The sequence below is a fragment of the Bombus flavifrons genome, chromosome 18 (genome assembly GCF_040668555.2).
Source record: "Bombus flavifrons isolate JBK064 chromosome 18, iyBomFlav1_principal, whole genome shotgun sequence".
NCBI classification, from domain to species: Eukaryota; Metazoa; Arthropoda; class Insecta; order Hymenoptera; family Apidae; genus Bombus; species Bombus flavifrons.
The window spans coordinates 5,117,348-5,144,984 of record NC_138459.1 but is presented as its reverse complement, the minus strand read 5'-3'; the positions used below and the strand labels follow the sequence as shown (position 1 = coordinate 5,144,984).

Genomic DNA, 27,637 nt, shown 5'->3' with positions numbered 1-27,637 from the left:
ATATTTTTCCACCTCGACTGCATTCGAACGATGTTGAAAAATCGTTGAAGAATGGAAAACAATATGAAACATTCGGTAGCGGCGATAATAGCAAGTAATAACGTATTCGCGCTCACTAACCGTACAATGGGCGACGCGTGTGTCGTGTATCGTATACAGAGCAACTATTCGAAACAGGTCAACTGATCCAGCGTTCTCTTCTCCATCGATAGAAGTATTCGTGTTTCTAGCGAACATTTTGTCGCCCCAACGAGCAATTACCCCGGACGATTCTATCGGTCGAGGTTAATTCTTTTGTTTCTATCGCACAGTTCACAAGAGGTGAAATGGGAGGAGAAAGACAGAGGCTGTTGTATCGCGGTTCATCAATTTTTTAGATTAATGCATCGCGATCGTGTCTCGCCCTCGAATGCTTTAAGAACGTCTACTCTCGTCTCAAGGCGAGATATGGATGCAAATACTTGACTGAAACGAACAAACAAATAGAGCGTGCTGATACGTTTTTACCGTCCGATGATACGGAAAAAGCTCCACGATGGTATATCGATGGTAACATAGCCGGACTGACTATGTGGTAGTGTAGTCCCTGTGATTTGGTTTCGTTTTCATATAGTACGTATGTCTGCAGTATTATTCAATATTTACGCATTTATCACGACAGACGTTTTTTATGATCGTGTACGACTTTTACAATATTCTGTTCTGCAAAACTACGTTTCACACTAATAAAAGTATCAGAATAGATTTAACTATAGAGCAGAATAGTAGAGTTTCATGCGATCATGCTGCTTTTCTATAGTATCCTATTGCTTTTAAACAATTTTCACTTAGTTTCATGTATCGAATACATTACTTAGACGATCTAATACTACGTTTCTCATTGTCAAGTTTACTTTCTTATAGTATCACCACTTATGAAAATCGCCAGGAGCTACTACTCTGCCCTTTGACTGGAGTATTGATTGGACGTCGTTTCGATCAAGTAGCACAAAAATGTATGATAAAATTGCTCACGCTTTTACGAACTGACGCTGTCACGATGAATAAAGGAAAGAGCGTGATACTACGCGAAATTAACTGTTCGTTAGTGAGACTCAACGGTGACTTGCTATTCGTAAGTGCAGAGCTGGCGTGTCGCACACTACGCCCGTATCGAATCCCGGCAGCTTCTTTCGCACCGCCTCTCGGTGACACGAACATTTTTACACGCATTATCGGTTTTCCAAACAGCCGTATTTCAGCGAAACGAAATCCGGCTGTGTAAAACCTGGTGCCGGCGACGGCCGTTAATAAACATTTCCTGTCCGGTCGCAAAAATCGCTGACATTTTAACAGTCTCAAATTGCATTCCCTCGTTCCATTTTCCCTCGATCCGTTCGCTCTTGTCTCTTCGTGCATGTGTAGCACTCACAAAAATCCACGTCGCTACGTGTGACGAGGACCATCGTGCCGGTCGAATGAAACAGCATGTTCCCTACAAAAATAGAAAAGAGATAAGACCAAGGAAAGAACAAAAGAGATAGACAAGGAAGAGAAAAAGAAATCGCGAAAGTAGAAGGGGAAGAAGAGAAAGGAAGAAGTAGCAACTTGTATCCGTAGTCGGTGAACGTAGTACACACTCCATAGAGTGGAGCAGCGGCAGACTGCTTCCGGTAATGAAACTAGACGTGAAGAGGAAGTTCGAAAGAGAGAGGGACGCAGGGCAGGCAGGCAGGCAGGCACGCACGCACGTGGGGACGTTGAACGGTCTAAGGGATGCTGGAGGGGATGCAGGAGGTTGAGGTCGCATTGATTTTGTCTAGACAGGGTGGAGACTAGCTGTGGTATCGTCCTTCGCTCACCGTTGATATTCCGGCATTCAGTGCGGCCGGTGCACGCACCTGCACTCTTGCTTGCAACCGCGTTTCTCTTAGTCATCGTTCTAACCATATACCATATTCTCCTTAAAATCCACGTTTCTTCATCGTGTGGTGTTTTCATTCTCTATATCTCCGTATCTTTTTCTCGTACGGCGTGTTATTCCTCTCGATCTCGACTTATCTGAAAAACACGTGAAGTTAGACACAGTTCGCGAGTGAAAGCTTAACCATCTATGTATCATTACCTGTAAAATTCACGTTTCTTCGTTGTACGTGGTTCCTACAAGTTTTCATATTTCTTTGCAATAAAATATTTCTTCTCTCGATTAAATCTTTCTTCTTCGGCTGTTTCTTGGGACGCGTCGGGAACACGTGAAGTTCGGTTACAGTTCGCGAGTGATAACCTAACTATATATATATATCTATTATTCCCTTTAAAATCCACGTTCCTTCGTCGCGTGTAGTTGTTCCGCGTTTCTCCGTTTTTCTATATTCCTTTGCGATAAAATATTTCGTTGATCGATCCCGATTTATTTTCTCTATTTATTCGGCGTGGAAACATACGAAATTCGAGGATAGTTGGTGAGGTAAAAATACCTGTGTAGAACGCGCGTTCACACGTAGTCTGTGTGGTTCTAGAGCTTTCACTTAAACGTTCGACGATAGCATCTTCGGAAAAGTGGTGTGGAAGGAGGCATAGGAGAGGCTCGATGGCTCGCTTTGGCTGGATCATGGATCCGTTGCAATTTCTGGCGTCGTGGTATGTTTTCAAATAAAAGCACTAGAGAAATTTACCGAATGTCTAGCTGGACAAATTGTAAAGTACAAATTAAATAATAGAAAAAATAAAAAATAAGAAAAAAAATAAAAGCTGACGACCAGAAGGATAGCACGAAGTTCCGTGCTAGAGTAGCCGATTGCTACGATTAGTTTGCTAATTGGCCACTAGTCGCGATCTTACTTGTTTATTGATCAATTATCGAAGAAAGTATATTTCTCTTTTCTTCGTCGAATACGAACGAGACACGAACATCTGGCATAATTATTTATTTAACTAACGTAAAACTGAAACCTTTTTACACGATAGTGAATTACCAAGTGACAAAGCATAGGTTATAAACATTTATTACACAAACAGTTTTCATATTCTTACAATTTTGTATCGTAAAATACCATCGATCGAATTGTAATTCGTACAATTCACTTGTAAATCTTCGTCTTATTGCCGAGCTTGTTACTGTCATACGAGGGAATTTATTAACATTGCTAATTTCGCCAAAATTGACTCCATAGTATTAACCATTTGCACTCGGAATTTTATTTCAATTTCGTTACCAGCAGCTCCCAACGCTTAGCGACTATATTGTACTCAAGATCTACTTCTCGCATATAGTCATCACTATCACTACTGTCAAAGTCCTTATTTATTTCGCGCCTTTCACTCGTTGTAAATATTTAGAGGGTGACAGGTATACAATTTTCAAACTCTGAGCAGATTGATATAAGTTAGGTAAGTAAGCCAGTTCGGTAAGAGCATCGATAACGTGTGCGCGACATCTATTAATTTGGACATGAAAGAATGTCGAGTGGGACTCGACAAAGGAACTCTTGAGATAAAAATTGATGTCGAATCACACTCGATATAGAAGTGCAAAGGGTTAACTCGATCGTGTAAGAAGCTTTTGAAGCACCATCAATCAGTTACTAGAACTGGTGGGGATCGTAACAGTGAACGAAACAAAATCTTTGCCAGTTAAGAAAGTGCTATTATGGTTATCATTCAGGCAACTAAAATCCGGTTGATCGAAAGGTTTGAAAGTTTTAAGAGGAAAGAGTAATTAAAACGAAAAATCCAGTTGGTTGTACAGGAATCATGGAATCGTGTATTTTATCAACGAATCGGTCAGCTAACGAGTTGCAGCTCGTTACGCGTCACGCTAATTGAGACCAACAAAGAGTCGCTACCTGAAACCAAGAGAAAACAGAAATATGATCCGTAGAGAAAGCTTGGGTATCGATGCAAATTGCTCGTTTCGAAAACATCCTTAAACTCAATGTTCTCGAACAATACGTAATACCTTCAAACATATTGCAAATAGTATAACACGAGACGTATGATATACTATATAGTTCATATTTTTAATGTTATTATACATAACACAGTTATTACTATCTCGTTATTGCTGCCTATACTTATTGTATATTATACTTCTGAGAAAGGAGACTCATAAGACTGCGTCGAAAGTATTAGTTCTAGTCTTTTAATATTAGGTACATTCGAATTGGTAATTATCAAACCGTGAATATTTATACACAATGATACTTCCATAAATACAATTAAAAAGCCGAAACCCAAATAGAGAATTACTTTACCTACCGAACGTTATAGAGAGGATTATACGTTGGATAAATTTCTATATTTTCATACACGCATTAAGTGCATTTTTGCATCTTCAAATTTTTCACAAATGTAATATACAAATTCGTAGTCTTATGATTACAATTGGTCTTAAAGAAATTTTCTCTTCTTTATATTTATGAAATGAATGAAAGTCTGCATATATCTCTAATAGACCTACAGAATCTTTCTTCCAGAGAACTCCCCCAATTTACCGAATGTCCAGCTGGACAAATTGTAAAGTACAAATTAAATAATAAAAAAATTTTTTTTGCTACGACTGTCAGAGTGTGAAGTACTAGCAACAATTTTGTTAAACTGAGCTAACAGTTTCCTTCTAGCGTTCCATGGAAGGATGTACTCTACACACTGAATAACGAAGACAGAAAACAGTAATTTGGAAAGAAAGTTGGATAGATCGACTGGACGAGCGTTCCTCGTGGAGAAATATGAAACGTAGATCGGCGACGAGACGTTAAAAGTAAATAAAATTCGACGAGATGCCGCGGGGGATTGAATTTCTCGATAAGATAACTTGATCCGTTTAATTTTGTAAATGTTCATTCATCCGTCTCGTTGCCAGGCAAGTGAACAATTGGCAACACAGCCATATTCTCGTATAAAGGTCACGTTTGAAGCTGAGTTCGCTTCGAGGTAAAAAAAAGATATACAGACGAAAAAAAGATAGGAAAGGAAATATGCAGAACGAAGCTGCAACTCTATTGTTGCGACATATCTAGATAAAAATGAAAACTATAAAAGAGGAAAAGCTGTGCGAATATCGAAACGATGCTCGACATGCTGTTCACAAAATATTAACGAAACATCAGTCGCGATACCGCTGACATCGAAGTAAATCGGTCGATTCACAGCAAACGAAAATATTTAGCCGATGACCTACCCATCGTTTGTTCTCGTCATTTCTTTTTTCCTTTCATATCCGTTTTTTTTTTATTTTCTTTTTTTTACGATTCGTTATGATTCTTTCCTAGCTTGGAACGAATATTACGAGATACAGAGGATGTATCATAAAACACGAATGGATATATTGTTGTCTATTAGCATGTTCACTGGATGTTCGTGTGCGTTATTAGAACACCCGATAGAGTGGCTCGTCTGCTTTGCTTGCGACGAATGTTTGAAACCTTCGAGTGAGATTCTACGAAATGAGTAGCTGTTTTAACGCTCGATACTTCGGTCAGATAAAAAAAAAAGAAGGAATTTCATCTCGTCAATACTTGTATTTCATTGTTTATGTAATTTGAATTTTTTTTTATTTCTCAAAATGATTTGCATTTTATTTGAAATAAATTTGGATGTTTAGAAACGTAGACGTTCGAATATCTGATATAATGATATTTTTACAGATATTCGTTGAACGAAAGCATTTTCTGTAGTCTTCTCGAGAACTGTACTTTAACTATAGTTCTCTGTATCATAAATTATTATACTATAGATCGACAAATCGCTGTTCAAAGTTTAACTCCAACATTTCTCAAACGACTGATGCAAACGAAGATGTCATTATTAGTCGAATGAATTAAACGAATTTTTCAACATCCTGTTTCATAAATGAATAATATTCTGTGGACGTTCGTTTTGATTATTGTCTGAACTCGTAACGGAGAAATAAATAGAACGAAAACTTTTAATCTCTGCTTAATTACCAACGAGAAGAGAGAGAGAGAGAAAGAGTTGATTAATTGGCTCAATAATAAAATCCACTATAATACCAGTTGAATTCTAATTTACAACTTACCTACGTAACAGCATCGGTTATTCTGCCAATAAATATTTCGTCAAAAAGTTGCAATCTTTCCATTTCATAATTCGTTGTTAATTAAGGAGATTTAAGACGACGAGAAAAGAAGCGAACATCATAGAATTTGTTTGTTAGATTAAAGAAAAAAAAGTTGTCCTTTCCTTTCTCATTCATAGACCGTTCCTACGAGAATGAGTGCAATTATTCTCGGTTAAAAAAGCTCGCTTCGCAGACCGGACTTTTCCTTTGGAAAAAAGGAGAACAAAATTTTAGAGTTCATTAGTATTCATTAAAAACATCGCAAGCAACGTAAGCTCATTAGATGTAAGTTATGAGATCTCTTCTCCAAAGTCTTCTCCATGCTACATTCGATAATTATCCCAGGAAACGAACGAAGCAGCTTTGCTGCCGTGAAAAACTCAGACTAATGGCGAATGCTTCGAAAAATGAAAACTACAGGTATAGTGTATGAGGTCAAAATCAAATACATTGTTACCATTATTTATTAATTTAATATTAATTTTGTTGAGGTTAAGTGATAGAGAAACGACTGGATGAATTTGTAATAGGAAAATATATAGAAATATAAGTACAGGTATAGTGAGATCAAAATCAAGTAAATTGTTATTGTTATTTATTAATTTAATGTGTGATATTGTTGAGGTTAAGTGATAGAGAAACGACTGGATGAATTTGTAATAGAAAAATATATAGAAATATAAGTACAGGTATAGTGAGATCAAAATCAAGTAAATTGTTATCGTTATTTATTAATTTAATGTGTGATATTGTTGAGGTTAAGTGATAGAGGAACGAGTGGATGAATTTGTAATAGGAAAATATATAGAAATATAAGTACAGGTATAGTGAGATCAAAATCAAGTAAATTGTTATCGTTATTTATTAATTTAATGTGTGATATTGTTGAGGTTAAGTGATAGAGGAACGAGTGGATGAATTTGTAATAGGAAAATATATAGAAATATAAGTACAGGTATAGTGAGATCAAAATCAAGTAAATTGTTATCGTTATTTATTAATTTAATGTGTGATATTGTTGAGGTTAAGTGATAGAGGAACGAGTGGATGAATTTGTAATAGGAAAATATATAGAAATATAAGTACAGGTATAGTGAGATCAAAATCAAGTAAATTGTTATCGTTATTTATTAATTTAATGTGTGATATTGTTGAGGTTAAGTGATAGAGGAACGAGTGGATGAATTTGTAATAGGAAAATATATAGAAATATAAGTACAGGTATAGTGAGATCAAAATCAAGTACATTGTTATCGTTATTTATTAATATAATGTGTGATATTGTTGAGGTTAAGTGATAGAGAAACGACTGGATGAATTTGTAATAGAAAAATATATAGAAATATAAGTACAGGTATAGTGTATGAGATCAAAATCAAGTAAATTGTTATCATTATTTATTAATTTAATACATGATATTGTTCAGGTTGACTGATAGAGGTACGAGTGGATGAATTTGTAACAGAAAAATATATTGAAATAAATATAAGTACAGGTATAGTGTATGAGATCAAATCAAGTAAATTGTTATCATTATTTATTAATTTAATACATGATATTGTTCAGGTTGACTGATAGAGGAACGAGTGGATGAATTTGTAATAGAAAAATATATAGAAATATAAGTATAAATACAGGTATAGTGTATGAGATCAAATCAAGTAAATTATTATCATTATTTATTAATTTAATACATGATATTGTTCAGGTTGACTGATAGAGGAACGAGTGGATGAATTTGTAATAGAAAAATATATAGAAATATAAGTATAAATACTGGTATAGTGTATGAGATCAAATCAAGTAAATTATTATCATTATTTATTAATTTAATACATGATATTGTTCAGGTTGACTGATAGAGGAACGAGTGGATGAATTTGCAATCGAAAAATATATTGAAACAAGTATAAGTATAGGTATAAGTATAAGTACAGATATAGTGTATGAGGTAAAAATCAGATAAATTGTTATCATTATTTACGTTGAAGTGGTCACCATTTCTAAGAAAACTCTACATCTAGCTTTTTAGTTTTCTCAAACACTGAAGCCATCGATGGTGTATAGACAATAGACTGAGACGAAGGCAGACCATAGACAGTAGACACATCAGAGATCAGGCCACGCACCGCAGGCAGGATGGCGCCCGCCCAGATGTTTGCACATCCTTTGCGCGTACCCTCAATAGTCTTAAGTACCCATCAGGGGTCTTGGAATTTTCTTAGTTAAGGTCCTTCGGGCCAAGCGAGTATCTCTTGTCTTAGGTTTCCTTTTACGTTTATTGTTTACTACGGGTTAACACGGAAAGTTAGTTTTCCTCACGTCTGGTATGTTTCGTTAGCAACTTTCCCGCGAGGGCGGCTAAAACCCTTCCTGGACCACCAACCTTCTTATTATCCAATCGGAAACGGTGTCTACTGCCCTCACTTCCCTAACCAAAATTGTCATCAACAAATCCGATAGTCCCGTGTCCTTAGACACACCCACTCCTAGCTTTGTCAGACACAGTATCGTCAGTAAACTCACTTATTCTGTATCCTTAGAATAGTCAACATATCTTTACCGGTCTCTACCCTTATAACAGTCGCGTACTTAACGTATCAGTGTAACTAGGTTTTACATAACCTGGTTGGAGTGAATTGTGATTTATGTGTGTTAATTCAGTGTGTATTCCATTGTGATTGCTGAATTCATAATACAGTTTAATTCAAACAAAATTAATAGTTGTGTTACGACTCAGCTATTTTATTTTATCATCCAACCCTCAAGTTTATGTGACAATGGCTTCGGGGTTTTCAGTTATAGGGCAACACTGCTAGCGTGCGGATCTGAACCAGCTCAGATTATATTCCTACTTGTACTTACACATCTGTATTAAAATATATTTTCTGCTTTACAATTTATCCACGCGTTCCTCTGTTTATACATCTAATAACCTCAACAGGTTATGGGCCCAGAGCTGTAAATTGTAAGGTAGCAACGCGAAGTGAATAAATTGTTAAAGTGTTGTGCTTAGTAAAGTAAGTGATAGTGCTAAAATGGAATCAGCAAGTGCGAAGGTCGAGATGTTACGTGGCGAAGAAAACTGGCTCCAGTGGCGTTTTGTCATGCGTACACTTTTAGAGGAAGATGGCGACCTGATCAACGTGTGTGAAGGGAATCTGTGTCATCCAGGTAACAGCGCGGAGAAAGAAATCGCCCGTGAAAGATTTTTGAAAGCAGATCGGTTAGCGAGAAAATTAATTGTGACCTCAGTAGGAAGGAAACCGTTGGAACTTCTTTTATGTTGCACAACAGCACATGAAATGTGGAAAAAGTTGAATGCAGTATATGACATGACGTCGGATGAGAATCTAAATATGGTCCAGAAGCAGTTCTTCGATTTTAGATGGGAAGAATCTGAAAATGTCTCTCACAACTTATCAAAGTTGGAACTGATAGCGGCAAAGATGAAAGCCCTTGGGAGTGAAATTGGCGAGAAAATGCTGATAACACGCATTTTATCGGTGTTACCAAACAAATTTGACCATTTTCACAGTGCGTGGGATTCGGTGGATGAAGGAAAGAAGACCTTAGACAGACTTAGTACCAGGCTGATGACGGAAGAAATCAGATGGAAGAAAAACGACCAGGAAACATCGATGGCGCTGGTAACAAAAGGTAACAAATATAAAAGGGAACAGCAGAAGCAGCCAAGCAAACGTGAATACGAGAAACAAGGACCAAGCTGTTTCAATTGTGGAAAAGTTGGTCATCTAAAAAAGGATTGTTTTAGATGCTTTATATGCAAAAGGAAAGGCCACACCAGTAAAAATTGTTTCAAAAATAATAAAGGAAACAACAGTAGAGACAACCAGGAAGCCAGAAATCAAAATCGAGATTACAGCGGAATTGGTCTATTAGAAAGCACCTCAACGATACAAGCGGTAAACCATGATGTTTGGACATTCGACTCAGGAGCTACGGATCATATGACAGTAGGAGAAGAATGGTTCAACATCCTCGAAACATTCGACAACACGGTGAAGATAAAGATCTTTAAGTATATGCTATGTGTAGACAATACTAGTGCCGTGGAATTAATTAAGAATGCAGAATTACATCAAAGAAGTAAGCATATTGATGTAAGATATCATTTCTTGCGAGATTTATACAATAGAGGCAAAATTGATGTAACGTATGTAACAAGCGAAAAGCAACTGGCAGATATATGTACAAAAGCGTTGCCAAAACCAAGATTTGAATATTTAAGACAAAAGTTAGGTTTGGAAAATAAAAAAGATATTAAGAGGTAATTGTTTGTAGGGATGTAGAGTTTTTAGGGAGAGTGTCGAAGTGGTTACTTCGACACTCTAAGAAAACTCTACATCTGGTCTTTTTAGTATTCTCAAGCACTGAAGCCATCGACAACGTATAGGCAATAGACTGGGACGAAGGCAGACCATAGACAGTAGACAGGCGACGATGGCTTCGGGGCTTTCAGTTATAGGGTAACACTGCTAGCGTGGGGATCGAGACCAGATCAAATTATATTCCTACTTGTACTTTTTTTTTTTTATTTAGTTGTTTACATTCACAATTTGTCCGATTTGGACATTTGGTAGAATTTTTTAACTATTTGATTATCATGTGGGTGGCTACCCCCAGCGGGGTACCATCTTCGTGTTTGTTAGGTTATGTCCTTTGTGAGATCTGTTGGGTGTTTCCTTTTTAGTCTTCTTTCTATGCTTGATGTGTTGACCGTTTCCGCTGCCAGCCGGTTCGGGTGCGTTGCTATTCTTTCTCTGTACTTGTACTTACTCTTCTGTATTAAAATATATTTTCTATGTTACAATTCATCCACGCGTTCCTCTGTTCATACATCTAATAACCTCAACAATAAGTGCAGGTATAGTGTATGAGATCAAAATCAAGTAAATTGTTATTATTATTTATTAATTTAATACATGATATTGTTCAGGTTGACTGATAGAGGAACGAGTGGATGAATTTGTAATAGAAAAATATATTGAAACAAGTATAAATACAAGTATAGTGTATGAGGTCAAGATCAAATAAATTGTTATCATTATTTATTAATTTAATGTATGATATGGTTGAGGTTGACTGATAGAGGAACGAGTGGATGAATTTGTAATAGAAAAATATATAGAAATATAAGTATAAATACAGGTATAGTGTATGAGATCAAAATCAAGTAAATTGTTATCATTATTTATTAATTTAATACATGATATTGTTCAGGTTGACTGATAGAGGAACGACTGGATGAATTTGTAACAGAAAAATATATTGAAACAAGTATAAATACAAGTATAGTGTATGAGGTCAAGATCAAGTAAATTGTTATCATTATTTATTAATTTAATACATGATATTGTTCAGGTTGACTGATAGAGGAACGAGTGGATGAATTTGTAGAGAAAAATATATTGAAACAAGTATAAATACAAGTATAGTGTATGAGGTCAAGATCAAATAAATTGTTATCATTATTTATTAATTTAATGTGTGACATTGTTGAGGTTAAGTGATAGAGAAACGACTGGATGAATTTGTAAGAGAAAAATATATTGAAACAAGTATGCTGATCCAGATGCTCACTCTTACAGTGTTACAATACAATAGGAAGAAAAAGGATAGAGAGCATGTTCATATATTTATAGCAAAGGACATTACCAAAAAGTTAACCTTGGTGTGTAACTGTAGCTGAAAGCTACAAGAAACAGCGATAGAAATCTACTTATAGCTCTTTTGTCTCTAGACCTTGTAATGTAAAACAAAATTTATATTCAAGGGCGCAATAATATGCACCTCTCCTTATTTGGAATTTTTTTCACTAAATCTTATTCTCTTTGTAACAGCGGTTTGCAGTTCACGGATATACAAAAGCAAAGATGTAGAGTTTTTCTTGAAGTAATTACTTCACCAGACCGTACAAGTGTTTCTTCACTATATCCTTTTTTTATATATTTCCATATTTTCCTATATATATATTTGTAACTAAAATTAACTCTTCCATGAACGATGGAAATTAGTTTTTCTACAAACTCAAGTCAGAAAATATAAAAATACATTTCCGTTTTCTTTTTAAACTTACTACCCCACATAAAGCGTCTACATTTTGCAGTTTTAACTTAGTACAATATGTCCAATACGGAAATATATTTAATACTCTTGACCGTAAACAACTGTATATGAAATACATCGATTTTAAAATAAATGTATCTTTTATTTTAACAAATCAATCGCTAAGAAAAGCTTGTAATGTTTATGTTACAGGGACCCCCTCGACTCCAATAATGCCAGGGGGCACACCTGGGACCCCATCTTCTAAAACCAAGGTAAAGTAACAAATCCTTCTTTCATATTTCAACGAGCTACATATCCTTCCGCCAAAAGAAAACAAGGTGGCAGATAAATATCACTATTTTCCATAAAACATTATTTATCACATTGTAATAATATATTTCTCAAAAAAGAAAACATTCTCCGTAATTAAATAATTAAGTAACCTAATTTTTTGATTTAATTGAATAACGTTAAAATGATAAATTGAGTAACAGTTAATACATGTTGCAGGACAAGATAATGATGAGAACGAAGGTCGTGGTAGCTCTGTACCCTTTTCGAGCGATCGAGGGTGGCGATTTGTCTCTCGAAAAGGTAAGGGAAATTCGATTTTTCGCTTTTTTATTGAAAGAATGAAATGAAAACAACACTCACAATAAACCGTATCACGAGTCGACTTATCCGCGTGATACGACGTTCACGAGCATCGATAGGTTATAAAATATGTAATACGCGATAAAAAGGATCGATGCACGGGATCGTTTAACGGACGGTTCTGTAATGCAGTTTTAATTACATCGGGGAGAACCTGAAGCCACAATAATTGCCCATTGAAACGGAAATCCGAATCACATAAAAGCTAACGACGGTCGATATTCGATTGTGAATGGGCCTTCCATATCTTTTCGTGCTTTGCGAAGATTCCAATAATTATGTGTTCGAATGGTACGAAATCGCATTCAGCTAGAGTAGCTACGTAGCGAATATAGTTTACGATCCGACGTTAAACCGAACGTTACCGCGGTCTATGGTAGGAAACTGCATTGTTTCCTATCAAATCGAATTAAATCGTAGCGCGTGCACTCGAGCTGAATCGATTGGAATCGTGTTATGTACAACGTGAAAGAAGGAAAAAAGCAAACTAGCATTACATGGTACGTATCGTCTTAAATCGTTGAATCGATTCGTAGTCGGTTATGTCAAACTGTACCAAACGAAATCAAATCGGATCCCGTCGTAGAGATGAAAATTATACGTCGATAAAGTAAAGCGTATCATATCATACGAGGGTAAATGTTATCCTAAGAATCTGTGTTATACCACGATGCAAACTAAAAGGTATCGTAGCAAACTGAACTACGTAAATTACGCCGTTTGTATCGGTTCAAATGGAACTTGACCAACCACAATTTAATCGCGTCGAACACTTGTTCGTCCTATCGAATCCAAACACGCATACATATTACGTTAATAACCGCGCCACTATAAATCGATTTGATTCATGCGCTATATCATACAGAATCGAACAGACAAATTGAATTACGAGGATATAGAAACTTTGCACCGCTGTCCAAAGCTATCGAAAGAGTTAAGTAAAATCTTGAACTTTTTCGATCATTCCTTGCGGAAAATACAGATAGTATTTTTTGTTCCAAAATGACCTGGTTCTGGCTTGACACAGTGGACCGTCTAGTTTAGGTGGATAAATGGATTAAATAATTCTGCTACCTTCGATAGGTCACATTTCGCGTGATCATGTTTTCTGTTGCAGAAAAGCTTCTTCGATTTTAAGAAAATATGCAAGAATCATTAAGAATGATTTGCGCGCGATTTTTTGTCTAATTCTAGCTATTCTAATTTGTAAATACTTGAAAACAAGCAATAGAACGGTAACAAATACGGATACAATGTTCCATAGAATCTTATTTACTGACGGAGCTTTTTCTTATTATATTCTTATTATATTACATTACTTAATACGTTCAATGCCATGGGATTAGGTTGGGGTTAGGTTAACTTAACCTTCACGGCGCCACGGCGAAGTTAAGAGCTGGTCATCGGTGACAGTATAAAACATATAAAAATAGTTTTATTTATACATAAAATATATTATGTGCGTCCTCCACCAGTGGCTGTCGAACATAGGGAAAACCCGCTATGTCCGTGTTTTACCTTAATGAACAGTAACCTAGTAAGGAACGTTTCGACTTGAAAGATGTTTGATGGCAATTAAGGGTATTGACAATAAAGTAAAAAATGCTAGATCGTGTGACGATTCTTTAGGATTATTGCTGGTCCGAATAAATATGACCGAGGGATGGATTATGGTTTATGATAGGTCCCGGGACCCAATAACGTAGAACAATTATTTAGCAACGCAAAGAAACAATATGAGATAATTGATAATCGCAAAAAGTAAGTGAATCGGGTGAAATTGCACTACAGCGCCGCGGAGGTCACCGGTGACCTCAGTGAGATAAATTCATTAGCGATGATTATACACCGTAGCATATCTGTTGTAGGTAATAATATTTCAATATTATATGTATGTCATAATACAAAACTCACCGTGGCGCCACGGCCAAACCTTGTAAAACTGGCGTGACATTCAACGTGTTAATATATTATATTACAAAAGAAAGAATATAAAAGTACAGGTTGCAAGCACAATCGGAGAAAATAAGGAATTTTTGAAAAATGTATATGTCGTTAGAAATGTAATTTTTCTTTCTACAGAATCCGTCTGGTTAAAATATTACGGTTACTTTTAACCTAACAACCAAGCAATATTTAGTTCACCAAAAGATATAACTGCTTGGAAACTTTTCAACAATAGATGGCGCACCTAGAACCACCACATGCTTTTAACGAGGAAACAAAGTTCGGTCAAGGATCATCGTCAGCAATTTCCTTTCTAAAACTATCGGTCGATCGTGCGACCGTTTTAATTCAAAACACGTGGCGTTATGGAAAGATTCGAAACCAGCGTTACATTTCCAAGTTATAATCTGGATACAGCTGGATCCTGCGGTTAAATAACAGTCCGTGTAATGTCCTGCGTCGATCATGTTATTGTCGACGTAAGCAGCAGCATATCTGGCATTCCACGGGCTCTCTGGTTATCCTCTGATATGCAGAGAAACCTTGGGTCCCATTAACACTTGAACACGTACGGCGCATCACGTTTCATCGGACGTTAAATTAACAAAGAGATATTTTATGGCTTTCGAAAATTTACTAGACGTTCCAGAATAGTTTCCTAAATCCTCGCTGTACCAATAAGGACCAAAATATGTGAATAAATTGAATTAACGAGCTCAATACATACAACAAATAGATCGATGATAGACACGTTTGTTGCTCGCGAAATTTAATGTATTATATTTTCTGGTGCTCAACAATTCACTAAATACGATTCACTAGTCATACGATTCAGTGTAACTTCCGGTTGAGGTTGTTTGACGATCATGTCGCGTAACGATCGAGGTCAAATAATCGACGCTCAGAATCACTTGGAAATGACCGACGATTCTCAAAGTCATAGCATTTTCAATCAAGGTGAAAATCATGGATGGTTGTTGAGGTTATGGTTGGTTTTTAACATTAGTTGAAGTTGTTTCGTTCAAGTTTAAGGTTATTTGGAGATACATTGTCATTGAGAGTCACATCGAAGGTTATATTATTCGCGGTTAGAATTAAAAGTCATTGATTGATATTTGTCGACGTCGTATCGTATACGGAATTTAAATTATTCAAGTATGATGAAAGAATAATAATAAATTGTTTTGTGTTGCAGGGTGCAGAGTACGAAGTGCTGGATGACTCTCAGGAACATTGGTGGAAAGTCAAAGATGAACACGGGTATGTAAAGGCTGCATCATATTCAACAAAAGAAGAACAAAGCAAAACAAGCGTAATTTTAATTCTACGTAGAATCATTTTTCCTACATTTATTTTTAATATGTTGCCTCGCTTCTAATTTATTTATTTACGTCTTTTGTCCTAAAACTTTCTCTAAAATTTTTTTGAAAATTTATTACCATTTTAGCAAACATTAATTCAAGCGAATAAAACCACACATCGGATCGAAAGATTTCGATCGAGATCAAGCTTCAATTTAATTAGATCCAGCCAATTATGCAAACCCTTGCTGCAAGCGGTAATTAGGATTAACGACGTTTCGCTCGATACCCATATCTTCGTAGCAATTTGCATGCTCGGCAATCGAGTGCTTTTAATGGCTTAGGTTCCTCTCTTCGTACTCCCTGATGACTACTTAACGCAACCAAAAGCAGATTAGGGCTATGCATTCGTTGGTAGACGATTCAACTGGCAAACGTTATAATAAGACGTGTAGCAAGTAAACACGAGCCAAGGGAAACTGTACCTGACATGTAAAATATCTATATTAGCGTGCTGCATGTGTAAAGGACTGATAAACGTAGTGGTGTAAGTCAGTCCACTAACTAGCTTTTATAAAATAATATTCTGCATTTATTGCTATAAAAAATAGCTTACATTTTCACAAATGATAATGTTACAATTTAAACCTAATTTTATTGATAGTGAGATTAAGGGGATGATACTCTTAACCGTTACGAATTATGTTACCAATTTGACCAACATTTTGCCGGTTTGGTAAACAATTATCTACTGTTTAAGCTCAGAAATAGTTCTTTGCTCTTCCCAAAAGCATACTTGTTTGAGTTACGTCACTTTTGAAATATGTACGCGATGTATGTAGAGCAATCGACGTACACACAAATGATATTGACACAATCAAAATTGCCTACTCGTTTTGCATATTTGAGCACCGAATATATGCGTGGAAACGAAGCAGGATAATGATAAAATGATGTCCATTACACGATATGATGTTACTTTGTCTGCCATAAATTCGTAATTGGATTTTATCAAAACTTAAACATAATGTTCGTTTGCGAAGCTTCATCAAATTTCCGTGACATCGGTTTGTTAATAATTGCACAATGTTTGTACAATATTTATAGAATAGTTTGGACAGAGAATAACATAGAACAATTAATTGTAACCTCTGATTCTCCTTTCAGATCCATCGGTTACATTCCTAGCAACTACGTGAAGGAAAAGGAACTCCTGGGTCTTCAGAAATATGAGTACGTACCTGCAGGGAGTTCATACATAATTTATGCTTTTTTAATGTTATGTAATGTTGTGAGGTAGTGATAAAATGTATTGAGTTGAGTAATTAGTAAGATAAGATTTCAGAATGTAAATGTAAATATTATGTAAACCGGAAACTATAGATTATAGTAAATAAGGAACAAAATAATGAACGAATGCTATATGTAATGATGATTGAAATATAATAATTGGAATTGTAGGTGGTACGTGGGTGATATGTCCAGACAACGTGCAGAATCATTGCTCAAACAGGAGGATAAGGAAGGTTGCTTCGTCGTACGTAATTCGTCTACCAAAGGGCTGTACACGCTTTCTCTCTACACTAAAGTGTAAGTGTTTTCACATACGACACTACTTTATACGTTAACAATTGTAGAAAAAATTAATAAGAAGATATTCATATCGTTATAGCCCACATCCTCACGTAAAGCACTATCACATCAAACAAAACACTAGAGGAGAGTTTTATCTGTCCGAAAAACATTGCTGTGGCTCAATACCAGACTTGGTTAACTATCACAGGCACAATAGCGGTGGACTAGCCAGCAGACTGAAAACCAGTCCTTGTGATCGCCCTGTGCCACCAACTGCTGGCCTCAGTCATGGTTTGTAATTTCGAGACTGTAGATTCTCATATATTTATGGGAATTATAAAGCAAAAATGTATGCTGGTCACATAATACGTAAAAATGTATAAAATATCTAAGATAGAATACACGTTATAATATTCAGGAGGCAAAACAAATCTCCTGCTTTCAAAAATCTAAATCTTACTTCTTTAATTGTGCTCATGAAAATATGAATCTGCATAAATATCCATAGTCTAGTAATTTCCAAAAGAAAAATACCCCTTAAGGGAATTACAAAGGCGTTAAGAAGTAAACCATTTTCTGCAGAATGCTGTAGCAAGTCTTTGATTTACAGATAAGTGGGAGATTGATCCAGCAGAATTGCACTTGTTGGAAGAACTTGGCTCTGGACAATTTGGCGTAGTGCGAAGAGGAAAATGGCGCGGTTCAATAGACGTTGCAGTAAAAATGATGAAGGAAGGCACGATGTCTGAAGATGATTTTATAGAGGAAGCTAAAGTGATGACGTAAGTCGATAATTAAATCAATCTTTTAACACGTTGATTGCCACGCGTGTTTTCAAAGAAATCTCCATCAGGCCCCGCGTGCAGCAGTACCAAGCGTTCTCTGCTAGGTGCTCCCATCGATATTTTAGTAATGCGAGTCGCTCGTGTGATGGTCTCAAGAATGATCTCTCGTTTTTTTTGTTTCCATTCCTTCGCATTTGTTTCTCATCTCTTCAGTTTCTACAAAATCAGTTTGAATCTTGGCCTAGCAACGAACGGTATAACTTAAAATCTCTGCCCTAATTCGTTACAACGTCGAAAAGAAAAATTGAAAACTTAGAAATAAGTTTTACATTCTAAATAATTTTTTTAATAAACCATTTTCGTATTACTTTTATAACAATTGAACAGTTTTATTATTATGGAATATCTTTTCAAATACCTACGACGATCCTTCGAAAGTAGTCAAATAAGCGACACCCGAATATGGGTTACGCGGCCTGACCAGAAACTTTGCTGACACCCGAATACGGATGTCGTGACAGTCAACGTGTTAATAATTGTAGTGTTAAGAAATAAATTTAGAGAATGACAAATGTTAAATTATTGGGTATAGGAAACTTCAACATCAGAATTTGGTCCAACTATATGGCGTTTGCAGTAAGGACAGACCAATATACATTGTCACTGAATACATGCGACATGGATCTCTGCTCAACTACCTCCGTCGTCATGAAGCAACTCTAGGAGTAAATGTTGGTCTCCTCTTAGACATGTGCATACAGGTAAATTCAAAATTGCTAAATGTCATTCCTTCATTTCTTAATTATTGTAATTATTAATGCTAATTGAAATACTCTGAATTACAGGTTTGCAAAGGCATGGCTTATTTAGAAAGGCATAACTACATTCATAGAGATCTTGCTGCACGCAATTGTTTAGTGGGCTCAGAAAATGTGGTAAAGGTTGCAGATTTTGGATTAGCAAGGTGAAAACCTTTTCTGCATTATGCAGCTTCTTGTACTCCTAGTTCATAGTTACTAGTTAGAAATTTTGTTGTAGGTATGTACTGGATGACCAGTATACTAGTAGCGGAGGCACCAAATTCCCAATCAAATGGGCGCCTCCAGAAGTGCTGAACTACACTCGCTTCAGCTCAAAGTCAGACGTCTGGGCCTATGGAGTGCTTATGTGGGAAGTATTCACATGCGGAAAGATGCCTTATGGTCGCCTAAAAAACACCGAAGTTGTGGAAAGAGTGCAACGCGGAATCATATTGGAAAGACCTAAAGCCTGCTTCAAAGAAGTCTACGAGGTCTGCCATAGCCATATTGTATTCCAAATTATTTACGCTATGATATACAAGGTGGTCCACACAAATGCTTCATGTTATAACTCTGTTACCAGTACAGTTAGAGAAAAATGTCGAAGGAGAAAGATGAATGATCCAAAGAACACTGTATTCGTAGGACCATGTTTTTTTAGAAGTGCAGTAGTACACATGCAATCAACAATTGCATTATTTTTTTAAATGGGAATGCATACTTTTTTTACGTAAATAGATTTCTCCCGTCATTCTACGCAAAAGAGCATTGGGATACAATAGTGAAAAAATGATTAACTATCGAGATAGTTTAACTTTAATTTTGTAGACTTTATCACATGTAAGATAAAGAAGACATAAATGGAAGAGTATTGCGCTACGTCTTTCTGTGCTTTTCATGTGATATTCTATAAAATTAAAGTTAAAATATCTTTTAAACTAACCAATTTTCGATCAGGTTACTCCTAATACTTTCTTTCGTAGAATGACGAGAGAAATCTATCTATGTAATAAAAAGTATGCATTTCCATTTTAAAAAGATAATGCAATTATTGATTGCACTACTGTACTTCCAAAAAAGACATGGTCCTACGGATATAGTAGTTTTTGGATCATTCATCTTCCTCTGACATTTTTCTGTAACTGCAGTTACCTGAACCACTCAGTATACATAATATGTAAAGAAATAAACATGATCATTTTCAAGTAATTCTTCTAATAAGATCATCCTACAACCCCAAGACTTTAACAAGACTCTATATGTATATTAATTAATTATTTGTGTTTTAGGTAATGCGAAAATGCTGGGCCCATTGCCCGGAAGTACGACCCTCCTTCCGCGTACTGAAGGAGCAGCTAATCAGTGTGTCTCAAGGTCTGCTCAATGATTGACTCAACCTTCTACGGTGTATGCGCCTATCGTCGCCTTCGAGCCGGTCAATACAGGCGGCAAAATCTCCATCGCTCGAGCGATCGCCCTCAATACTACCATCGTCTAACTCGTCGTCGTCGTACAACTCAGCAACATTACCGTCATCACGTAAAACACGTGCACCCGCCACTCTACCACCCTCGGTTGATTTTCTACATCTCTCGTCATCCACGTGTAAATTAAAGAAAGAAGGGTCATCCTCACCAAGTACACCCGGCCACCAACCTAGTCAACCATCATCAAGCTCGTCGAACGTCTGTGACATTTGCAGTTCCTACGGACACCCGTGGATTGAAATTTGCAAGGCGATACGAGCCACTAAAGGCAAATAAAAGTTGTGTGTGTGTCCCGAAAGTATGTGTGTCGATTTCAACGATTGTATTAACGCAGCTTACAAAACAACAGAAAAGAAACGAGAAAAGCGAACAAAAAAAGAAAAAAAAACAAAGAAGAAGAAGAACAATATTAATACGACATTATTTGACCCTGCAGCATCGCGACCCTTTACCCTCGTACCCTTCGCTCCCCCTCTCTGTCTTTCTCTCTCTTTTCTTTCTCTTTCCTTCTATGATCTAAATCAACTTTCAAAAATTTCCTCTTTACTATAGACATTTTAGATGTTGTTTTTTCTCGTCGAACGAAAACGATCCGAGTGCGTGATATTATTATGTGTTTCTCGGATATATCAGGTTTTTTCAATCTATCCTAATCTTCAACTCTCCAACTCCCTGTCTTGTCCATCATGAGTTTCAGAGTATCTGTTCCACGCAACGATACGAATGCATTTACAAATAGAACAGTAGTATTTATTGATTGTCCTTCGAACAGGATATATTAGTAAGTTGTGATTTTGCCGTAGAAACGTGTACTGTCCTTTTGTTATCGACTTTTTAACGAGAACACTAAACGTAACTCCACGAATGAGAACATTATTTCTGCTTGATAAGTGAATTTAATAAATGAATGTCTCACTTGTGTATTATATACTATGACAATTTAATAAAATAGAATAAAGAAAAATAACATGTCCTGTTGTATTACCGGTATTATTTGTAGATTTAGAATCACTAATAACAATATTACTCACCTAATAGACGCATTTTCATCAATTGTTATTGTATCTTTCATAGAGCGAGCTCTCCCTAACTTGACGATATCTTAATAATACAAATTTAAATGAAAGTAGGTTATTTTAGAGCATGTAACTTTAAGAATATTGTTACGTCGCGTGGGACAGTCCATGCGCCGTCCATGCGTCATGGTCTGATCGTCAAAGGCCCATGCACAGTAATTCATACCCTCAATAAACCTAAGGAACCACCATAAACAGAATCTTTTTAACTGAATCTTCAATCCTGTAAGTATTTTCTGCTTATGGCTGGTCCTTAGAACAGTCCTTAGGTTTGTTATTCGCTCTTAAAAATCACGGAGGAAGCGGGTAGTTACCTAACGCGAAAAACGAATCTTCATTCATTGACGTGGGTCATAACCAATGAACATCGCTGATCGTTATCCTCACTTTCCTGACGAAAAGTGTAAACAACGAATCCGCGTTCTTCGTTCAAAGAGCACACGCTTACCGGGCTTTCCTCCATGATAACATAAGAGCGAATAGTCAGTTAAAACCAGCTCGAGTTGAAACACAGTTCGAGGAACAGAAGGATTCAGAAGTCAGTCAGCAGAATCTCCAAGTCGAAGACAGTCAATCGACAGAAGATACGTCATCACAGTCGCCAACACGAAACGAGTCTCAGTTCGTATTCGTTCGTAGTTTGGCATTCCACATATGCAACATTGTATCACTTTGAAGTTGTTGGATCTTTGAAAATATATATTAACCTGTTAATATCAGCGGTATATTCGTTCAACCACCCTTATTATCTTAACCGAAATAAGGGATGGTACGATTCGTGGCGCCGATTATTCAAATCATAACGAGAATTTACGACCCCCGTTGGCGCACTTCTTCGAGATCACGTCTCCCCACGAATGGTCGAAAGTTCAAATATAAAACTTTATACTCTTAATCTTAGAGTAAAAACCCTTAAAAAAAACTCTTATATTCTTTAATTCATAACTATCAGGATATTTTAGCAAGAGATACTGTATACATATATGTACATTAGAGAAAAACTTCGTTTTAATTGTTTGAATTATATCAAGCGTCTGTCAATGTCTGTTCACGACTGTCAACGACTGCAAAAGTCGTATTGATCATTCAGAATATTGCACAATAGTGTTAATTTGCATCGTGCTCAAACGTAACAGTTAAATATTTATGTTGTTCAAGGATACTATTGTCTAATCCAGTTCGAAAATTTCATAGGCTGTCTTTTTGGGCAACTCCTGTCCATCATGAAATACTTTACCGGAAGTAATACGCGCCACAGGAAGGATCACGTGAAGTTCTAAACGTCTGCACGAGAATTTGTATCTTTACCAAAGGTATCATGTAGATGTAGATTATATAGCATGTATGAAAAAACCCTACATGCGAGAATAAATATTCTTCGCCAGGATACGTTATATTACGCTTCAATATGTTCGAAAAACATAATTGTAATTAGAATTGGCGTGCTTATTGATAAAATGGATGAATATATGCATGTAGGAGCACATCACGAAGCGGGAATTTCAAACAATTCAGCAACATATAAAGGCGAGTAACAAAATACAAGCGCCATCCTCCATAAAAAGCAGAACATCCAGCCATTCGAAAGAGATTTAACATAAAAATCGGCATAGTATAAAAAGAGTTTAGCAAAAATAGGTTACCTTAATAATCAACACAATCTTCACTACGATTGTAATTGTCGTCACGTGAATTTAAGTTTATGATACATCATTAGGGAAATTACAATATTAGACATTTGTTGAATATACAATAATCCGTAACCTTCGAAAACTCAATTGCACTATTAATACCTCTTTGTTGATAAAGGATCTTATCAGTATATATATGAAGCTAGTAATTCTAAAAATTATATGAACGAAGGCACAAAAAAATAAAGTTGACTCACCGATAGAAGTTTATTTCATTACAAATTCACGATTACTACACATTCCACAATCCATTGATTTCGAGGACGATTTTTATCATATTCATAAAAGTACTTTACCACTATTATTGTTACTTTTATACCGCACTATATTGGCATAAAGCATAAATATCAAACACCAACATTATAAACATGCAGCAAAACTTTTTTTTTAAGTATTAACGCGATTACAAATTAAACATAACATAGCAGTCAGAATTCAAACTGATTGAAACTTTGTTTCAGAGGGTCTGCGGTAGCCGGTAGATGGCTCTTGACTACGCGAGCACAATTCGAGTGCACGACATTCAATACTTACTTTTCGTTAACCTATAAAATTTTGATAATTTATTTTATAAATTTGTAAAAACTTGTTATATATGTATAATTCTTATATAAGCATACTTTACGATTTATAGAAATTAAATTCTTCTTCCTTAAACAAAACGTCATTATAAAATATATAATTATTAGTATATATCTATTAATGTATCCCATTTCAGCATTGACATTTCTGTATTATCAAATATTCCTATGTACGTGTAACGTAAATAAGCGATGAGCATGCATTTTCTAAGCAGTTTTTCTATTATTAAATATCACAGGTAATAATTGGAAAGAAAATGTAATAAGAAAATGTATAAGTGTATCTAGTAAGTTACTTGTAGTAAATGTAACTTAACTTTGTCTATAAAAAATGTTATATTGATCCAAACATAAAAAACAAAGAACTTTCTTATCACTTATTTTTAATCATCTTATAACTTGACCTTTTAGGAAACAGTTTTTAGAACATCTTATTGCTAAATTTAGTACTATGGCATACCCATTAGTTGCAGTATGTCAAATGACATCAACAAATGATAAAGAAAAAAATTTACAAACTGTACGAGAACTAGCTGAGAGGGCTAAATCTAGGACAGCTTGTGTAAGCACATACAATAAAACTTTAATTTCATTTTTTTAATATTATTCATATTTATATAAATTTTTACAATGCTTTGATAGATTGCCTTCTTTCCTGAAGCCTGTGATTATTTAGCCGATAATAAAAAAGATATAATAGCCATGGCTCAACCTTTGAATGGATCAATAATATCAAGTTACAAAGAAATTGCTAAAGCAAATAAAATTTGGTTATCGTTAGGTGGATTACATGAAGCAGTAAGCTTAAATCTTTTTATTTCTTTACAAAAAAAATACTACAATTGTTTTTTATTAATCCATATATTCTAATTACATATTTATAGTTAAATGACGATAAAAATCGTATAAGTAATACACATGTTGTAATAAACAGTGAAGGGGAAATAGCCAGTATTTATCGTAAAATCCATTTATTTGATATGGACAATAAAACTACTGGCGTGAGATTGATGGAATCAGATTATGTCTTAGCAGGACAAAAGATTGAACCACCTATATCAACACCAGCTGGTAAATTAGGTCTCAGTATTGTATCCTTTTTAAATTTTATAATCTTGTTCTTCAAGTCTAAGAAATTGTATTTACTTAACAGTAATATTAGTGTTATGATATGCGTTTTCCCGAGTTATCTCTTTCATTAAGAAATATGGGAGCGGAAATTCTCACATATCCATCAGCATTTACATATCAAACAGGTGCTGCTCATTGGGAAGTATTATTGCGTGCAAGGGCTATAGAAACACAATGTTATGTTATAGCTGCAGCTCAAACTGGTACACATAACAAAAAGAGAGTGAGCTGGGGTCATGCAATGGTAAATAATTTTATAGTTTATGCTAGTTTTATTACATTAAATATGATGCTATATGTATAAAATTTTGTCAGATTATTGATCCATGGGGAACTATAGTAGCGCAGTGCAGTGAAAAAACTGATATGGTTTTAGCAGAAATTGATTTAAACTTATTAAAACAAATTCGGCAAAATATGCCGTGCGAAAATCATCGTCGAACAGATGTATATCCTAAAATAGAACCCCTGTAATCTTTAATTTAAATGATGTATATATGCATATATATCTATATAATTATATTAAATTTTACTTGCTTTTATTTTTACTTTTTGAAAGGAGCAAATGCTCGTGCTAAGCCCGATATTGTATGTAAAGTAACTAGGGATTGAAATGTAATAAACATTATATTTTCTTAATATACATATATAAAACAAACATTTATTATGATGAATTTTATTGTACATACTGTCTAATATAACTTATAAATATTAACTTATAAATATTTGTACCGTAAAGATGTAAAGTAGGTGAAAATATATTGCTACAATTGTAATTGTGGACAATTTTTGTACATATGAAACTGAAAGTATAACAAACTACTAAGAAATTGTAATGCAGATATTCTAATAAAATGTAAAATAATATTTTGTAGAATGTTATAAAGAATGCAATAAATTATACATCATTTATTATGATAATTCAAGTTATTAATTCATTTAGTAATTTCTTAAAACTTCAATTATTTATCCAAAAATGGCACATGCTATATCTATGGATATAGATGTAATATTTATTATTTGCTACCTATAAGATACAAAGTATTATTAAAATAAGAGGCTAATATAAAATTTGTCATTACTCATATCCACATACCTTCACTTGTATCTATTCTTTGGGATCCTATAAGATCTGCTTCAACTCCTTGCAGCGCCCAATTATGTTCATATATTTCCAATGCTTCCCATTCTGATTTGAAAGCAGCTTTTGGATCTGGTGGCATAGACATTGCAGCACCTGATACTTGATCCTGTAAAAGTCTGGAGGTATCAGCAGCATTGCTTTCTCCAAGGACAAGTGTATAAATGGAACGTAATCCAAACACATTAAGGAAATACCAAGATGCAGATGAAACCCATGCAGCATCAAGTGTAGCTAATTCTATACCACGTTGCAACATTGGTTTGAAACGTAATGTCAAAGGAAATGGTACTTTAGCTAAAATATAATTATTGCTGTTAATTTGAAAAGACTGAATTTATGCTTTAGATCATACATATAACCCTTTGAACGTACTTGTTACAAAGCCAGAAAACATCCAGTTAATCCAGCCACCTATTAATACCATTGGTAAAACATTAGTTACATTTCCCTTTAACATATCTGTCATCATATTAGGATCTGTCATTGGGTTCTGCGATACTGGGGCACGTTTTTGTGTTTTAAAATATCCTGTCTCTTCATTATTAAAGAAATGCCTTCTGCTAATAAATGCCATTTTTGGAATATATTGACCATTTTCTCTTAGCAGCCTAGAGCGTATCATCACTTGACTAGAAAACATCAAAGTATATAATAATGAAATGTTTCGACAGGTTGGAAATACACTATATTTATATATTCACATATACAATTTATAGATTCACGTAATCACCTGTCTTGTACTTGATGAAGCTCAACCTTTTTCTGTGAGGCAAGTAATATCGAAACATAATGTCGAATAATGCCTACGAGAAACGTAATCACAACGATAGGTAAGAACACCCATCCTCGAATGTTTGGATCTAAAATCAACTCAGCCATACCACTTGTCGCTGCACCGAAATTTACGCGGAAGAAAGAAGAAAAGTAAGAAAACTAAATAGATTGAAGAACATTTTACAAAGGCAAGAATATGTGCATGTTAATACCAGTTGCCAGTTATACATAGCAGGAGCCCCCTAGACGACACGATATAGAAATAATGATTCATACCTCACCGATAATAAAGTGTATTTAATGTATTTTTTGCAGCATATAAAGCAACTAAATTAAATAAAATTCCTTCAGGATTACGTATACATTATGCACATATAAGAAATAAATTTTTAATGTGCATGAAAAAGTTAGAATATATTAATTCTACATATATAAATACTTGTAACATATAAAAGTGCTTATTACTCACTCGCGTATTTGTATTTATGTATACATTTTACTGATATTCTAAAATTTTTACTCTAAATAGTACATTAAAAACTCAACTCTCACTTTTGTAAT

At 35.2% G+C, this 27,637-nt stretch overlaps 3 protein-coding genes and 1 long non-coding RNA gene across 13 annotated transcripts in view; 2 read left to right on the top strand and 2 right to left on the bottom strand.

Annotated features, from left to right (window-relative positions):
- Btk29A (tyrosine-protein kinase Btk29A) overlaps positions 1-21,646 on the top strand; it is a 346,914-nt gene extending 325,268 nt beyond the window's left edge. For all 5 annotated transcript variants that reach the window (XM_069131277.1, XM_069131278.1, XM_069131281.1 and 2 more), the window contains 11 exons: positions 12,341-12,402; positions 12,641-12,724; positions 15,927-15,991; positions 17,200-17,265; positions 17,494-17,622; positions 17,705-17,898; positions 18,218-18,389; positions 18,985-19,153; positions 19,238-19,356; positions 19,431-19,683; positions 20,482-21,646. In XM_069131277.1, the coding sequence (XP_068987378.1) occupies positions 12,341-12,402; positions 12,641-12,724; positions 15,927-15,991; positions 17,200-17,265; positions 17,494-17,622; positions 17,705-17,898; positions 18,218-18,389; positions 18,985-19,153; positions 19,238-19,356; positions 19,431-19,683; positions 20,482-20,583 (1,415 nt within the window). In that variant the 3' untranslated portion in view covers positions 20,584-21,646. The remainder of the gene's footprint in view (positions 1-12,340; positions 12,403-12,640; positions 12,725-15,926; positions 15,992-17,199; positions 17,266-17,493; positions 17,623-17,704; positions 17,899-18,217; positions 18,390-18,984; positions 19,154-19,237; positions 19,357-19,430; positions 19,684-20,481) is intronic.
- On the bottom strand, positions 705-23,906 carry LOC138189138 (uncharacterized). 5 transcript variants are annotated; one of them, XR_011175930.1, is made up of 6 exons: positions 3,013-4,006; positions 2,821-2,931; positions 2,457-2,665; positions 2,105-2,346; positions 1,842-2,040; positions 705-1,474 (listed from the first exon to the last, which is right to left on the bottom strand). It is a non-coding gene; the product is annotated as an uncharacterized LOC138189138 (long non-coding RNA). The 5 variants fall into 5 exon arrangements; XR_011175931.1 differs by having other exon boundaries at positions 2,457-2,640; XR_011175932.1 differs by lacking the exons at positions 2,821-2,931; positions 3,013-4,006 and adding an exon at positions 23,644-23,906 and having other exon boundaries at positions 2,457-2,640.
- A 21-nt stretch (positions 23,907-23,927) lies between these two features.
- On the top strand, positions 23,928-25,673 carry NitFhit (ntrilase and fragile histidine triad fusion protein NitFhit). Of its 2 annotated transcripts, none has more exons than XM_069131288.1 (6): positions 23,928-24,266; positions 24,439-24,589; positions 24,670-24,825; positions 24,912-25,118; positions 25,190-25,402; positions 25,474-25,673. In XM_069131288.1, the coding sequence occupies exons 1-6, from the start codon at positions 24,220-24,222 to the stop codon at positions 25,630-25,632; spliced, it is 933 nt and encodes a 310-aa protein (XP_068987389.1). In that variant the 5' UTR covers positions 23,928-24,219; the 3' UTR covers positions 25,633-25,673. The 2 variants fall into 2 exon arrangements, with proteins under 2 accessions (XP_068987389.1, XP_068987390.1); XM_069131289.1 differs by having other exon boundaries at positions 23,929-24,314.
- A 162-nt stretch (positions 25,674-25,835) lies between these two features.
- EMC3 (ER membrane protein complex subunit 3) lies at positions 25,836-27,327 on the bottom strand. The gene is made up of 4 exons (XM_069131108.1): positions 27,033-27,327; positions 26,675-26,931; positions 26,255-26,596; positions 25,836-26,185 (listed from the first exon to the last, which is right to left on the bottom strand). The coding sequence occupies exons 1-4, from the start codon at positions 27,179-27,181 to the stop codon at positions 26,175-26,177; spliced, it is 759 nt and encodes a 252-aa protein (XP_068987209.1). The 5' UTR covers positions 27,182-27,327; the 3' UTR covers positions 25,836-26,174.
- Positions 27,328-27,637: the final 310 nt, after the last annotated feature.